General features: G+C 32.7%; 1 protein-coding gene across 2 annotated transcripts in view; it reads right to left on the bottom strand.

Moving 5' to 3' along the window:
* LOC124361957 (zwei Ig domain protein zig-8-like) overlaps nt 1-15,089 on the bottom strand; it is an 85,119-nt gene that overhangs the window by 60,639 nt on the left and 9,391 nt on the right. Inside the window, exon 1 of one of the 2 annotated variants that reach the window (XM_046816047.1) lies at nt 8,194-8,512. The exons of the other annotated variant lie outside the window; for it this stretch is intronic. Within the exon in view, the coding sequence (XP_046672003.1) occupies nt 8,194-8,245 (52 nt within the window). The 5' untranslated portion in view covers nt 8,246-8,512. Of the gene's footprint in view, nt 1-8,193; nt 8,513-15,089 lie in introns of those variants that run through there. 2 annotated transcript variants of the gene reach the window in all.

Below are 15,089 nucleotides of genomic sequence, written 5' to 3'. Positions count from 1 at the left end.
CAGCGGAAGGATGGTGAATTCATACAAAGTGTGTTTAGCCCCAGAAATTGATTTGCGTTGCTTTTACCTCAAACACCCATAATTTTGCCCTGATAGTATTTTTCACAATTACAATTATCTTAACACATTTCAACATCATATTACCTGGTGATCTGGTATGTAGGCTTTCAGTATATTAAACTCTGATATGAAACCCAATTTAATTAACAAAAACGTGAAATTTATCACGTGACAAGATACCACGAGAAAGATTTAATGTATAGACTTTAAATATCTACATAGACAAGAATGAGGTCTATGATGGTGGATGTCCAACCATGGAATTTGGCTGAGCGTCGTTGAAGCGTATCACTCAGTAGGCTGACCCAATTTCACTTTTATTTGCTGGGGAATTCTTTTCCGTATTATTGTCTGTCATTCTATCTGTTAATAATGAAATGAGCTGCATAGTTGAAATTTTGCATTGAATCTTAACGTGGCACATGGTGTGGAATACCTTGTCTTATTGTTTGTAAACCTCATTTAAACGGTTTTTGCCATTTTCTTCTGCTTTAGAAAAAGTCTTATTTCCCTAATGTGTTTAAATCTAATATTAATTATGCAAATGAATTAAAAAAAAAGATTTTTCTAATGCGTTTTTCCACGTAAAGTGAAAACGACCACCTTGAGCGAACATTTCACTGTGAATAGCCTTACTCCATTGAAAGGGAAAGTGAAAGAACGCGGGTCGTATCGTGTAGCTTACAGAGAAAACCAAAACTGCGAGAATGTGGTCTGTGGCCAGGATAATTACTCTTCGTCAAGAAATAAAGCTGGACGAGTATTTTAGACTGTTTGAAGAGCTGTGCGGGTGGTCTACACTAACGCAGGCTCTGACACGTGTTGTATCTTACATGAGGCATAGTCCTGGGTCACACGCTGGTCCTTGTGTTGTCAGTCAGATAACTTAGAAAAAGTAAATTGCTTCTTCATGATGCTATTTATTGTAGGTACTGTAGCTGTAGTGGGATTACGAAACACAATATCTTTGTCAACGTTTATTGTTATATCTATTGTAACTTCATGTATAATATATAACTTTACAACATATATATTAATAAATTATTTTTGTGTATATTTTCTTCTAATCATTCCCACATTAATGTCATGTTTAAATATTTTATTGTATTATACAGTAATTTGGTGAGAAAATTTATCCATGGATATATATATATCTATAGTATATTTCTATATTATCTATAATATTATAATATATATATATATATATATATATATATATATATATATACATCCGGTTCGTGTCCCGGCGGAGCAAATACTTTTTGTGATTCAATGTTTCCTGAAATTAAATTAGGCTATTGCCACTTATACACATTTAATGATGTAATTAAAAGTCATTTTACAGGTATTTGGTCTTCCGATCATATGATAGTTTCGTTATTTAAACACATATATGAAAGAAACGGCCAAATTCAAAATAATTGAATCTTAAAAAGTAAGGGCTCTCTGGTGTAATGGTAGCACATTCACCCGGCAAGTAAGAGATCCGGGTTCGCGTCCCTGCGGAGCAAGTACTTTTTTAATATATATATATATATATGCCTCATTTTGTAGAGCATATATATATATATTTTTTTTTTGGACGGATTAATTTTTTTACTAAATTTCATTCCTAATTGTATATATATAACTATAAATATTAAGCAGTTAAAGTTGAGAAACGTGTCTTATGTTCTTCATAATTTCTGTACAATATACAATAAAATATGAGAACATCACATTAGTGTGGGAAATGAGTACAAGAAAATACACAAAAAAGCAATTTATTAATGCTATAAATATGATGTTATAATTTTTTTTTAATCTCGTAAACACGTTTTTTATAAAAACTCTTTTTTCATATATAACTCGTTTATAAAAAACAATGCTTAAATGCGATATCAATACTTGCATTGGTGTTGTTCAATACAATATTAAAACGTTTTAGATTATTAAAAAAATTCTTTTTGTCACGTACCTCGCTTTAAAATATTAGAAATTATATAAAAAGGAATTATTAAATTTAATCAATTAGAAGTTGTACTCTAGACGCCTCAATTATACACATTTAAAATGATTATAACTTATTTTACTTCATACTCAATCACTTAGTAGAATATAGAAATATTATAATGAACGAATATCCTATTAGCACTTTCGCTTTTTGTGACGGAGCCAATTTTCGACCCCCGCCGGAGCCCCTATATCAGCTCTATAAATACACTCTGGTGTCCGCACTTCCACTTATTATTGTGCGTATGTATCTGTCAGCGAGAAAAGAAAAGCTACATGGCCTGCAGACTGCATGGCCTGTATCTGTAGATGGGGTGCAACACGTGTTTGGAATATGTCCGACACACATGCGTCACGCGCGGATGTGTCGAGTCAGAGCACTGTTCGATAATCGTGTTGAGTGAAAAAATCTTTTGAACAATTATTGGCTGAGCTTTAGCGAAGCTGGGGTTGTCAAATTACATTTCTGCCTGCTTACTTATTTGTACGCACAATATCGAGAAAAGGAACTGACCTATAACCTTGAAATCGTGCATGAAGCTCCATTTCTATATGAGAAAAGCTTCGAAAAGTTCGATGGTAGTGCATTTCACACTATGGGATTTGGTTGAGCGTCATAGAATATATTTACGCCCTTATGGGTTCGCTCATCGCGGCAACGAGAAAATAGCGGAGTAAATACATTTTTTAACAAACTGTAGACAGACAAATGTAGACTTCAAATGTGTATGATGCGTCATTTTTGTATCAACTTCTTTTGTATATGATTATCTGTCCGCCTGTATGTCTGCAGAACATCTCGAGAATGACACGAGCATGAAATTTCAGCGTACCTTTTGCGGGACGTGGTGAGGCGTTCTTCTACCTTGTAAGACGGGTTTAGGTATTTCTTTAAAAATACAGAACTGAAAAAGTTTCTATTTCCTCGGAGTAAAACGAATTACCAGTTGATTTAAAATAACTCTGCAAGAAATAACTTTTTAACATTATTTGGTAGTAATATCCTAATTGGAATGCCTTTCAATGTAATGGGCACTTTTTAGAAGAATACAGAAAACAACCCGTTTTGTGGTGCCATTTTGTAAGGGTTAGAGATATATCAAAACATTGAATCTCAAACTTGCTCAGTTTGCTAATACTTTAAGTTAAAGCCCTACTTTTATATTTGATATTATATAGTTGCTCGAAATCTCGATATTTCAAAATTCGGAGTTGTACCCTAAGTGGTAATTTTTCCTTGTAGTGTATCGTGTAGAAGGCGTTTTATATAGAGTGATAAAATTATTAACTGAATAGTAACAGCAAACCTAATTTCGGTGAGGGAAAATTAGAAAACATTGTTTATTTTTTTATATATTTGGCCGCCATTTTGAAACTAATGAAGATAAAAACGTAAAAAATTTAAATGTTTGAATTAAAGCAACCTTTAGTGATCACTTGAACTATTGTTTCAATACTCTGTAAATAGAAGCAGTTGAAAATAATTTTATCAGATAGCCGATAGCTAATCTATTGGGTTTTTAATTTATTTCGAAGTTATAGCTCATACCGTTCTCTTTATACAAGCATAGTTAGTGGACCAAGCATAGTTAGTGGACAGGTGGTTTGGGACACCCTGTATATTGATAATGGCAGATTGGTAATAACAGATATCAGTCCAAGCTTTCATTCAAACGCGGCAGCAAACACTCATATCACAATGACAAACTATTAAGTAACAGTGTTATTTGTGCTGTAGCGTAAAAATATTTTGGAATTGAACTTGGTAAACTACTTTTCTTTCTGAAATATGGAAACATTTATGAGAACTCTAGTGATAACTGCCAATGTATGTATAATAGTTCTGTAAATAATTAGTGTTATAAAGATTATGCACTATCCAATGAGTGGGCAAAATAAGTTCACGAACTTAGTCAATGTAAATGTCCTTAGATGTCGGAAATAATTTCACGCAAAGTAAAAAGTATAAAATGTTGTGTGATAATGCTATTATAAGTATTGTCTATCATACAAAAGGCACATAAAATAGAATAACACAGGGAGGCAATTGATGATAGATCGTATCAAAACTATATTCTAGCCGGCACAGTATTGGAAAGTTGTTTTCAGTCCAGTCAATTAGAACTATTACACTGTGTACGGCTTTGTGTCCACGAGATTTCATACAGTTGATTCATGAACACATTAGACATACCAATCTGCAGGACATAGTTACAAACCAAACTTGAAATGGAATTCGACAAAACAAAAGTACTTGCAAAATAGTGTGGAACTATTATCGAAGAAGAGAGAAACCAATAATTAAGAAAAATATAACGCCAATAAAGAAAAAAACGCATCAGATTATTAAAAAACTGGCAGTCTGTGAAAAAGAAGTCATAATGATCGATGATTCTTCAATTTGATCGGTGATTGGTTAAGTTTCAACCAATCGCGTAAAAGCTGCATCCATTCGCTCACCTGCGGATATGTATTATTGGTATTTCTAGTTTCGATTTGACATTTTTTGAAAATAGCTCACCACATTGAGGCCGAAAGATTCAAGACTTGAATTTTGTTAAGAATTTGTGACACGATGACAACAAAAAAACCTTGGTGGTAGTCAAACACTCTGATGTTCATAATAATATGATTTAATTAATTGTAAGCATACCATAATAATTTAAAAAAGGTCTTTTTATAATAATGTATTAATAGCTCAAAAAGAAAACAGTAAGAGTATTTTGTTTATTTATTTTACTCCAACGGAAAAACCATTACAAATCAAAACAAGAAAAATGAAAAAGAAGAAGTTTGAGGGTATATAATAAATAGTAGTAACAGTAACAATAATAAATGACAGGGCAATAAATATACAATTAATTAACAAATAAACTGTACTTAATAGTTGAGGCTCTAACAAAACATTCACAATTAGCTAAGCAAGAAATAAATGTCAAAAGGTAATTAATAAAATTCCACAAATGTAATTACTGTTTGAATATGACAAAAATAAGTTATTGGATAATAAATATACTACCATTAGACTACTAATGAAAATACCAAATAATACATAATACTGCCTCTTTGCAGGATCCTCAGGTAACGATTATATGTTTCTACATGGTCTATATCCAAATCTGTAATTGATGGTAGGATCTATTTAACAGAAGTTTTGTAGCGTTAATGCCCGCTTTGATTTTGTTTTGATCTTGCTGATAGTTGGTAGTGCTTGTGATCAGAACCTGCTATTTAGTGATCAGTATCACAGAGCGTCACGAGAAATGTATCGGTTATCTGTGCAGCTTCATCAGTAATTATTACTGAAGGATTAAAATACCGCTTTAACAATGAGCGGCCGTGGTTTAAAAGTGCATAATATCTGCTATTTATTTTACAAAACAATGAAGAAGTTGTACTGTACTCACAGTATTAATGAGGACCATATCAACTGGGGAAAATGTACTTAAAGGAGATGATAGTTAAACAGTATTAATCAATTTTCATCACACTCAAAGGTCTTACATGCCTTTAGTATAAGAACTAGATATATAATTACAGGTAAAGGACATAATTTAATAAACAGTCAGAAAAAAATTGTTTTTGAAAAATATATACCTATATACCAGGAAACAGTTTTGAATAGGAAAATTTAAAGACGGATATTTTCCATAGAAGAAAAAAAAAGTAGGAGACGAAGAATATAAAAACTAACTCTACATCAGAGACACTAAACTAAAAAAATATAAAAGAGGGTGAACTGGAGCTAAACTCAACATTCGTAATGAATCAACTCTTTCCTACCATAGCTACAATATCTGTATAAATTCGGTTGCTCCACCGTGCTTAGAGATCGTGCCTGAAACATCGTAATACAATGCCAATTGTGTACCTGTTGAGACAATGAAAATACCTCTTCACCTGTTACACTATATTTGTGGTCTAAGTGTATCTGATTTCAAAACAACGTAAAGAGTTCATTTCGAGTTTTCTTGGGTGCTGACTTTTTTGGATATCTTCAGACAAACCTGACTCCAGATTCCAGGAGTCAAGTCTGCGAAAGCATCAGATTCCACACGCTGCACTAAGAGGAAATCGAAATGGAGCTACTCTTAACATTCACATTGAATAAACTCATAGCAACGATATAACGTAGATATTTCTAGTGTTGTGAAGATATTCATGTCGTTAGAACAACTAGATCAATGTCTTCGCCAACTATTAATACTCCGTCACGGAGATCTATCGAAGTGGTCGGTGACACAATCAAAGAGACGTCAGCTTCTATATCAACCGCTCTCTATTGTATCGTAGTACTTGGATCAATTATTGTATCAATAGTACATGTTTCCTCTGTAAAATATCCGTCCTTAATTTACTTATTTATAATTGTTTCTAGGTATATATTTTTCGAAATTAAATGCTTTTTATTGTGTAACTGTTTTATTACATTGGGCCATTTACTTATAATAATATACATACTTCCTATAAATAAACTGTTGAGATTTAAAAATAATTTTACTTTTATAGCGTGACACACACACTTTGATTGATCCAGTTTTCTTTATTCTTAGGCTTACATCACCAGTGCTATGATAATGCTTTCTGATTAATACCACACAAAAATATATTACTAAGGCAATTAAAATCTTGAGATATTTTCGCTTTTAAGAGCCAATCAAGAGTCTTTAAATTGAAAGTTTCAGTGTAACATCTCTTGACTGAAGATTGCTCTCGATTGCCAATCCTGAGACTAAAATATTTCAAGATTGTAATTGGTTACTCCAATCTAGACGCACTGAGAACGGAGATGATCAAAAGATTTGGTTTGTTTATTACAACGAATTTTACACCGTGTTTAGAGAATTGTGTCTATATTAATTACGTTTCTTACTGTACGCATGTAGTAGAATGTTGTTAACGTAGAGATCTAACGTAAACAATCTCACACGTACTCAAATACACAAAATCCTACAATTTTATTACAGTAATATTAATTACAAAATGCCACGAATGTCTTGAAATTAAAGTTTTGAAACAAATAAGAATTGTTGTTTTACTTGCAGCTACTTTGTAATAGAATAACAGTGATCGCATTGGAACATTGTGTCGTAATAACAAATTAATCTCATTTCACTTAAATAACTTAAGTTTCCAGGAAAGCTTAGCTAAACAATTTTCTATTGAAAAAGAGAAAACAACATTTGTACGGAAGCAATCAAAAGTTTGGAACCTAAGCAAGGTTCAGTTGGAGCTCTGAGAATGATTACAAAAGTTGGGAACTCATCTTCTATTGTGTATTATTGGAAACACCTTACATTTCCTACTGCTGTGGTGTCCAGAATTCTAGAACGCAAAGTTTTCACTTCTTGACTGTTGGAAAATACTAAAACATTTCACAAAATAAACTGATTCGTGTCACATCACAGACAGTTTCCAAAAGCACAGGCTCCCAAAATCATTTAATGGGGCCTTCAGCTTTTAGGAGCTGTTGAACAGGATCAGCTGTTCGATGTATATTAAAATTAAATTTTACTTACATACTAGGTGCTTTCTTGTTTCAATTTAGGACCAAAATAGTATTTTCCTATATTTTTTTTAATTATGTATATTCCATAATTTAACCTGATGTATTGCCCAATATTTGTTTTAGATTTTGAAGAATTTGAAAATTTTCATAGAGAAACGGATGATCCCCTAAACAACTTAGCTTCAAAACTTCCTTAGTGAAGTCGGATTTAGCCATTTAATGTAATCATCCATGACAATGACAACTACAAATTACTTCATTTGTAACACATGGCACAAAAGGGAGAATTTAGGGACCTTGGCTTAAGCAGTTCTTAAGCCAAGCAAAATTAATACAATATTTACAAAAAAACATAATTATGCAAAAAAGGTCTTTTAAAAAATGGTAATCATCTATGATCATTTTAAACGGACCGTTGTGCTAAATTGTAAGTAATTCAAAATAAAATTGTGCTTTTAAAGTCTTTATTTCCCTATCCCAAAGACAATTTTGAAGTTCTAAAACACCACTCAAAATTTGTATTAGATAATCTCTCATGTTCCACCTTTCCGGACTTAGGCGTTCCACAAGGAACAATCTTGGTACCTAATTTTTCTTCGGTGATAGAATTAACTATATATTGAGAATGTTACCTGCGGTTGAAATTGTGAAGACAAATAGTCCCAGTGCACTAGAGAACCACATAGTTCACACTCCAGACACTGCCTTGCATGTGAATAAAGGAGTGTACATATTGTTTTCATGTGAACACTAGTATATTCTTGCTAACTGGATTTATGATATGAGAGATTAATCATTGGACTACACCTTGAATACCGTGATATCCATCAAAAAAATGATCTAAACGAACAAGTGATTATAACAAAACTCATCTTATGAACACGTAACGGACTTGTACCGCCAATACGACTATGTGTGGAGACGTACGCTCACTGACTGACTTGTGTTTCTTTTAATAAACTCGCGGCTTGACAGTCAAAGGTGGGAGGAGGGGGAGGGGTCACCGAAATCTTCTCCGGACAATAGGGTTCTCTATTTAGATTGGGTGAAAACAATCCTAGCGCCCGTTTCCTCGCGTTTGTGAAAACGGATGGTCGTGTAGAAAATAATAGACAGATCACTAGAAAGGTTACTTTTTGTCGTGTTTGTATTTTTAACAATTTAAATAATTAACTATTACGGTTAGTTGTAGCATACAGGGCAATTCAACAGGATACAGGTCAATCTTCAGCGACGAATTATTCTAGGAAACGTTCGGTCAGGCTATGAACAGTTCTAAGGATGTTATAACAAAGGTTGTTATTTTTAGCTATCCTTTCGGGGAAAAGGATGAATCCTGCATGAGTTTCAGTACAGTTAAAATAGAAAATGTTAAATGTATGTAATGGAAATACACTTGTTTTGTTGAGAGTTATAGTTTTAAAACGCAGTTTGGTTGAAATGATTTTAGCAGAGTACAACTTTTAATAATTTTGAGCATTTCTTTAATCGCCTAGGAAACAATAATTAAGTAGGAATAAGCAAGAATATTGCATTTTGATACAAAATTTGATGCAAATAGATAAAAATATAGATCAAATATACTTACTATTTCTTTAGTAATAAAATCCTTCAATTAACCTCTAGATTTAAATTCAATTTATGAATTATTAAAACCTTTATTAGTGAACTGTAAGGTTTATTTTTCATTGATTTACACAATACAATATAAGCCATTCTTGCAATCAATGAACTATAAGATATATTAAAAACGAATAATGTGTACGGTTACGTTTTCAGGAATAAACCTAAAGTTTTTGGTCAAAATGCTATTAGGGTGTTAGTTATCATTGAGAAGATTTCTATTTTGGTAATATTGCAAAACATTTAAGTAGAAATGAAAATAAAATAAAAATTCTAAATTTAAATAAGCGAAACTAAGGACATTTTAACGCTTGCATTAACCGAGGTGGGAATACACTTGACTATATGTCACATAACAGGCTTAGCTGTGGACATGAAGTTACATGCAGAGTTTCAAGTTCATAGCTCCATTAACCCTAGAGATGTTCTGTGTAAAGACACCTATACATACATACAGAAGAAAATATAGTACAATATAGAACAGTTAAAATACTTAGCTCAATTCGTTTTCTATATATCCTGCGTAAAGTTAGGCTTCGCTTACGCTCAGCCAAATTCCATAACAAAACCATTATTAACCTCGATGTTGTCCAGATAATAAAAAAGCCCCATGTAAAACGTCTGGTTCATAAGTCAATTCGTTCTTACAGTTGTATATAGTTAGTATTATGAAAGTAAAATCTTTTGTTTGTGAGTTACATTTTTGATAATAACTTAATGATTCGTTATACAATGATTGGAATATTCAGTGCATTTAGTATTTTATACAAAGTTTATCTTCGGATGACCGTATAATACTTCATTTTGTGATAAATGAATATTCACTGTGAAATCCTAGCGGTGAACAACGGGAAACTCACTAATCTAAATTCCAGGTTTCCTGTAACAGCTGTTTGTACAGGGAGCAACAAATCCTAATGGAGTACTTGTACAGCTCAGCTGTTTGGCTTGGTGTGGATCTCTGCTCGTGTAATTGTGATTTATCTTTGTTAACAGAAGTTCCACGAAACGGCACAAAACCGAACAGCAGAACAATGCAAACTGTTACATTGTACTGCTGTCGGTCTTTGTCTGCAATTGTTGTTATGTTACAATAGGTTGTGAAAACTACAAGTCATTTTATTAGCCAAAGAAGACTCCAAACTTTCTCAGTATTCAGCTAGATTCGATGTAAATTTTTAATTCTTAAACTTCATATGAAAAAATACGAACATAATGTGACCTAATTACACCGGTTAAACAAGCCAAATACGACGAATATTTAAAACTTTTAAATTTATGATACGCGTTGTTTTATACTATAGTAAACGCATAATGTAATCTGGCTTAAATACTGTACGAATATAAGGCAGTGTTAAATAAACCGAGTACAATGGATTATCGAAGGACCCGACGCAGCGTAAAGAAAGACGTACGTACAAGACTGTCCTTTGACCTTTAGACCTTAAGGTTCTTCCTTGAACCATAAGGAACTTATGGACCCAGTTTAAAGTGTCTAGGACCTTTCTACCAAAATTTACATCACAGACAGGTGGACATAGGACAATAGTTAGTATTTATTCCTTAAAACGATAAGGAAAGTTAGTCCATAGTAAATAAAAATATACAATGCTTAATCTTAAATTCAAAATCGTTTAAAAATGTAACGATACTTAGTTGCAAAATGTCCTTTTCATAATTATAATTTAAGTTCTTTGCACACAAATTGATAGAACTGCTCGGATATCTACAAAATATATTATTTGATAAAATAATTTTTAAGCGTGGGTCATTTTATTAACCAAAATAAGTCTCCAAATTTTCTTAGTATTCAGCTAGACTCGTTGTAAACTTTTAATTATTGAACCCTATATTTCATAAAGTACGGACAAAATATGATCTAAGTACACCGGTTAAACAAACCAAATTAACAGACAAATATTTAAAATCTTTATATTTTTTCAAATAATATGCTACAGTAAAGGCCTAATATAATCTGGCTTAAATACTGTAAGAATATTAGGCAGTGTTAAATAAACCGAATACGATAAATTATTGAAGGACCCGACGTAGAGTAACAGAAAAGATACACCACAGACGTACTTAAAAGAGTGTCTTTGACCTTAAAAACAATAAGGTTCTTTCTTGGACTACAAGGAACTTATTTACTCAGTTTAATGTGTCTAGGACCCTTCTATCAAGAGTCATAACAGACAATAGTTAGTATTTATTCCTTAAAACGATAAGGAAAGTTGAGTCCATAGTAAAAAAATATACAATGCTTAATCTTAAATTCAAAATCGTTTAAAAACTGCAACTATACTTAGTTGTGAAACGTCCTTTTTTATAATAATAATTTAAGCTCTTTGCCTATAAACTGATAGAACTGCTCAGGTGTATGTTTACAAAATATAATATTTGATAGAAATAATCGTAAATGTGGATGAAAGGTAATCGGGACACAAGTGAATGGCAAATTTAAGGTTGACTGATTTATTTTAACAACGTCCACAAACAGTTACATGTCACCGCTCTAATCAACGTCACGCCATTTCCAATAAACAGTTCAATGTTTACTGAGGTGTGTAGTTTCAATGGGTGGTGGTAAAATGTTTGCAGAGGTTAACTTCGTGTAATTTGTAATTTATACCGCAGATTGTTTATTCACGAATTGGTTTTTCGCCAGAATATATATTAATTAGAGGTCTGAAACGGAGGTTAGTCAGTAAAGAATTAGTCACGACTCATATAAAAGTTGAAAATGATTTTTCCTTTATTCCTGTCTAATGTAATAATTGCTTGTTGGATTGAGATAGAATTTTTCTGAGTAACATTGGCGTTAAAATATTAACATATAACTAACTAGCAGCTAGGTCATCAAAGTAACTTTCCTGCTGAGTGATGGTATAACAATTTAAGTATTCATGATACAGTTAGGGTGCATATATCGGTAGTGTATCAATGTGATGAAAATGTCCATTTAATATTATCAACTTAACCGGTACTTCTCAGATCATTTTGAGATTGGCGAGGCAGGGTTATCAGTTTAACCGGGATTAATGAGATCTTCTCGAGACTGGCGAGGCAGGGTTATCAGCTTAAATGGTATTTATTAGATCTTCTCGAGACTGGCGAGGCAGGGTTATCAGCTTAAATGGTATTTATTAGATCTTCTCGAGACTGGCGAGGCAGGGTTATCAGCTTAAATGGTATTTATTAGATCTTCTCGAGACTGGCGAGGCAGGGTTATCAGCTTAAATGGTATTTATTAGATCTTCTCGAGACTGGCGAGGCAGGGTTATCAGCTTAAATGGTATTTATTAGATCTTCTCGAGACTCAGGGTATCAGCTGGTAAGTGGGCGAGACTGGGGGTTATCAGCTTAAATGGTATTTATTAGATCTTCTCGAGACTTGCGAGGCATGGTTATCAGCGTAACCGGGATTAATCAGATCTTCTTGAGACTGGTGAGCCAGGGTTATCAGCTTAAGTGGTATTTATTAGATCTTCTCGAGACTGGCGATTCAGGGTTATCAGCATAAATGTTATTTATTAGATATTCCTGAAACTGGCGAGGCAGGGTTATCAGCTTAAGTGGTATTTATTAGATCTTCTTGAGACTGGCGAGGCAGGGTTATCAGCTTAAATGGTATTTATTAGATCTTCTCGAGACTGGCGAGGAAGGGTTATCAGCTTAAATGGTATTTATGAGATCTTCTTGAGACTGGCGAGGCAGGGTTATCAGCTTAAATGGTAATTATTAGATCTTCTTGAGACTGGCGATTCTGGGTTATCAGCTTAAATGGTATTTATTAGATCTTCTCGAGACTGGCGAGGCAGGGTTATCAGCTTAACCGGGATTTATCAGATCTTCTTGATACGGGGAAGAGGCTTATCAGCTTAAACTATATTTATTACATCTTCTTGACACTGGCGAGGCAGTGTTATCAACTTAATCGATATTTAACAGATCTTATTGAGAGTGACGAGACAGGATCTTCAGTCGTTTTTAGACAGGTAAGGTGTTATTTGAGTATCCGGTATTAATTGTATTAATATCGTATTAATACCGGTATCCGGTATTAATAATTCACCAAGTCGTCTATAGCAAAATAGTCTAAGGTCAGTAGCGACTATTTACATCTAATCACCAGAAGATTATTAACTTAATTTTACTATTAAAACTGTGGTACTGCGGTTGACATTAAAACTGCGATGCTGCCGTTGCTGTAGTAATGCCGTTTTTATTAAACTGTAGTACCGCCGTTGTTATTAAACTGTAGTACAGTCTGTCATTACTATTAAACTGTAGCACTGTCGTTATTCGTAAACTGTAGTACTGCTATTGTTCTTAAACTGTAGTACTACCGTTGCTATTAAACTGTAGTCATTAAACTGCAATACTGCCGTTCCTTTTAAAAACTGTAGAACTGCCGTTGCTATTAAACTGTAGTATTGTCGTTGCTATTAAACTGTAGTATTGTCGTTGCTATTAAACTGTAGTACTGTCGTTATTCTTAAACTGTCGTACTGCTATTGTTCTTAAACTGTAGTACTGCCGTTGATATTAAACTGTAGTACTGTAGTTTCTATTAAAACTGTAGTACTACCGTAGCTATATTAAACTGTAGTACTGCCGTTGCTATTAAACTGTATTACTGTCGTTGCTATTAAAACTATTGTACTGCCGTTGTTTTTAAACTGTAGTACTGCCGTTGTTCTTAAACTGTAGCACTTTCGTTGTCATTACAACTCAGGTTGCTGTTGCCAACCGTCTCACTTTTTAGTATGTCGTTCTTCAAGAGACATGCAACAGATGCTGTATAAGATTTTTAAAATATATTTTCTGTATTTTTATATTTTATACTGAAAGCTAGACTGACTTTACATATAATAACTTCATGAGTCAAGGTAAAACTAATATTAATGTATTGAAATATTGACCTTAGGCACTATATATTTGCGGCTATGCGCATGTATTTCTTTTATCGTCCTATGCAACTGATTATTAATGAAAACTATATATTTCCAATTTTAAACAATAGATTGCCGTAAAGAATGTCAACGAAATAACTTTGTTCTCATTGCTACCTTTGGTCGGAAATAGGATTGTCGGTTGAGCGAGTTTAATACACTGCCATTTAGGCTGACAAAGGAAGCGGTTTACCTACAAAGAGAGTATTTACTCATCGGTGTTTTGCAATTGTTAATCCATAGAGGTTACTTCGGGTCGCGTGCTGATATATGACTCAATGTGCGTATAACCATTACCGTAATGATTGCGTTAGTAAAGTCTTATGAAGAAACGTAATAAGTATAAACTTGTTAATACACACTATTAAAATTATACAGAAGATTACTGAATCTTTGATTTTGTGCTGTAGTAATATTTATGTTTTGCAATTCTATATTTTATACTAAATATAACTTTACAGTAAATAATATTAGAATAGACTTTTATAAATTCTTCACTAGGATATTATTTATATTTCATTATATTGTTCAGTTATTTTATCAGTATATTTTATAATTTAATTAGTATGTATCGAAGCGAAGTAAAACATAAATACTCTACTGCACAAAACCTGTTTGAAGATAACATCAACATTATATGATATTCTTGTATATATTGTATTATAAATGATATATACTAAACTATACACGTTATGTATGTAGAATGTAGTATGCCATGTGTATTTTTAATTATGGGACACTCGTAAAATGTAACAATTTTTAGCAAGTAGCTGTTTACGTTTTTAAATTGTACTGCCAGATTTAATCATTAAAGATGTTGGAACTTTACATTTATATATTTAAATACGTAATTTAAATACATACAGTAAATTGTAGTGAAAACTGTAATTAATACATTTTTAATTCAAAAGAAATACGTTTTAGAAAATGATGAATTTTATACCTCACACAGT

Source organism: Homalodisca vitripennis, chromosome 5 (genome assembly GCF_021130785.1).
Source record: "Homalodisca vitripennis isolate AUS2020 chromosome 5, UT_GWSS_2.1, whole genome shotgun sequence".
Classification (NCBI taxonomy): Eukaryota; Metazoa; Arthropoda; class Insecta; order Hemiptera; family Cicadellidae; genus Homalodisca; species Homalodisca vitripennis.
The sequence above is the reverse complement of the archived record's forward strand: the minus strand, read 5'-3'. Positions and strand labels throughout refer to the sequence as shown.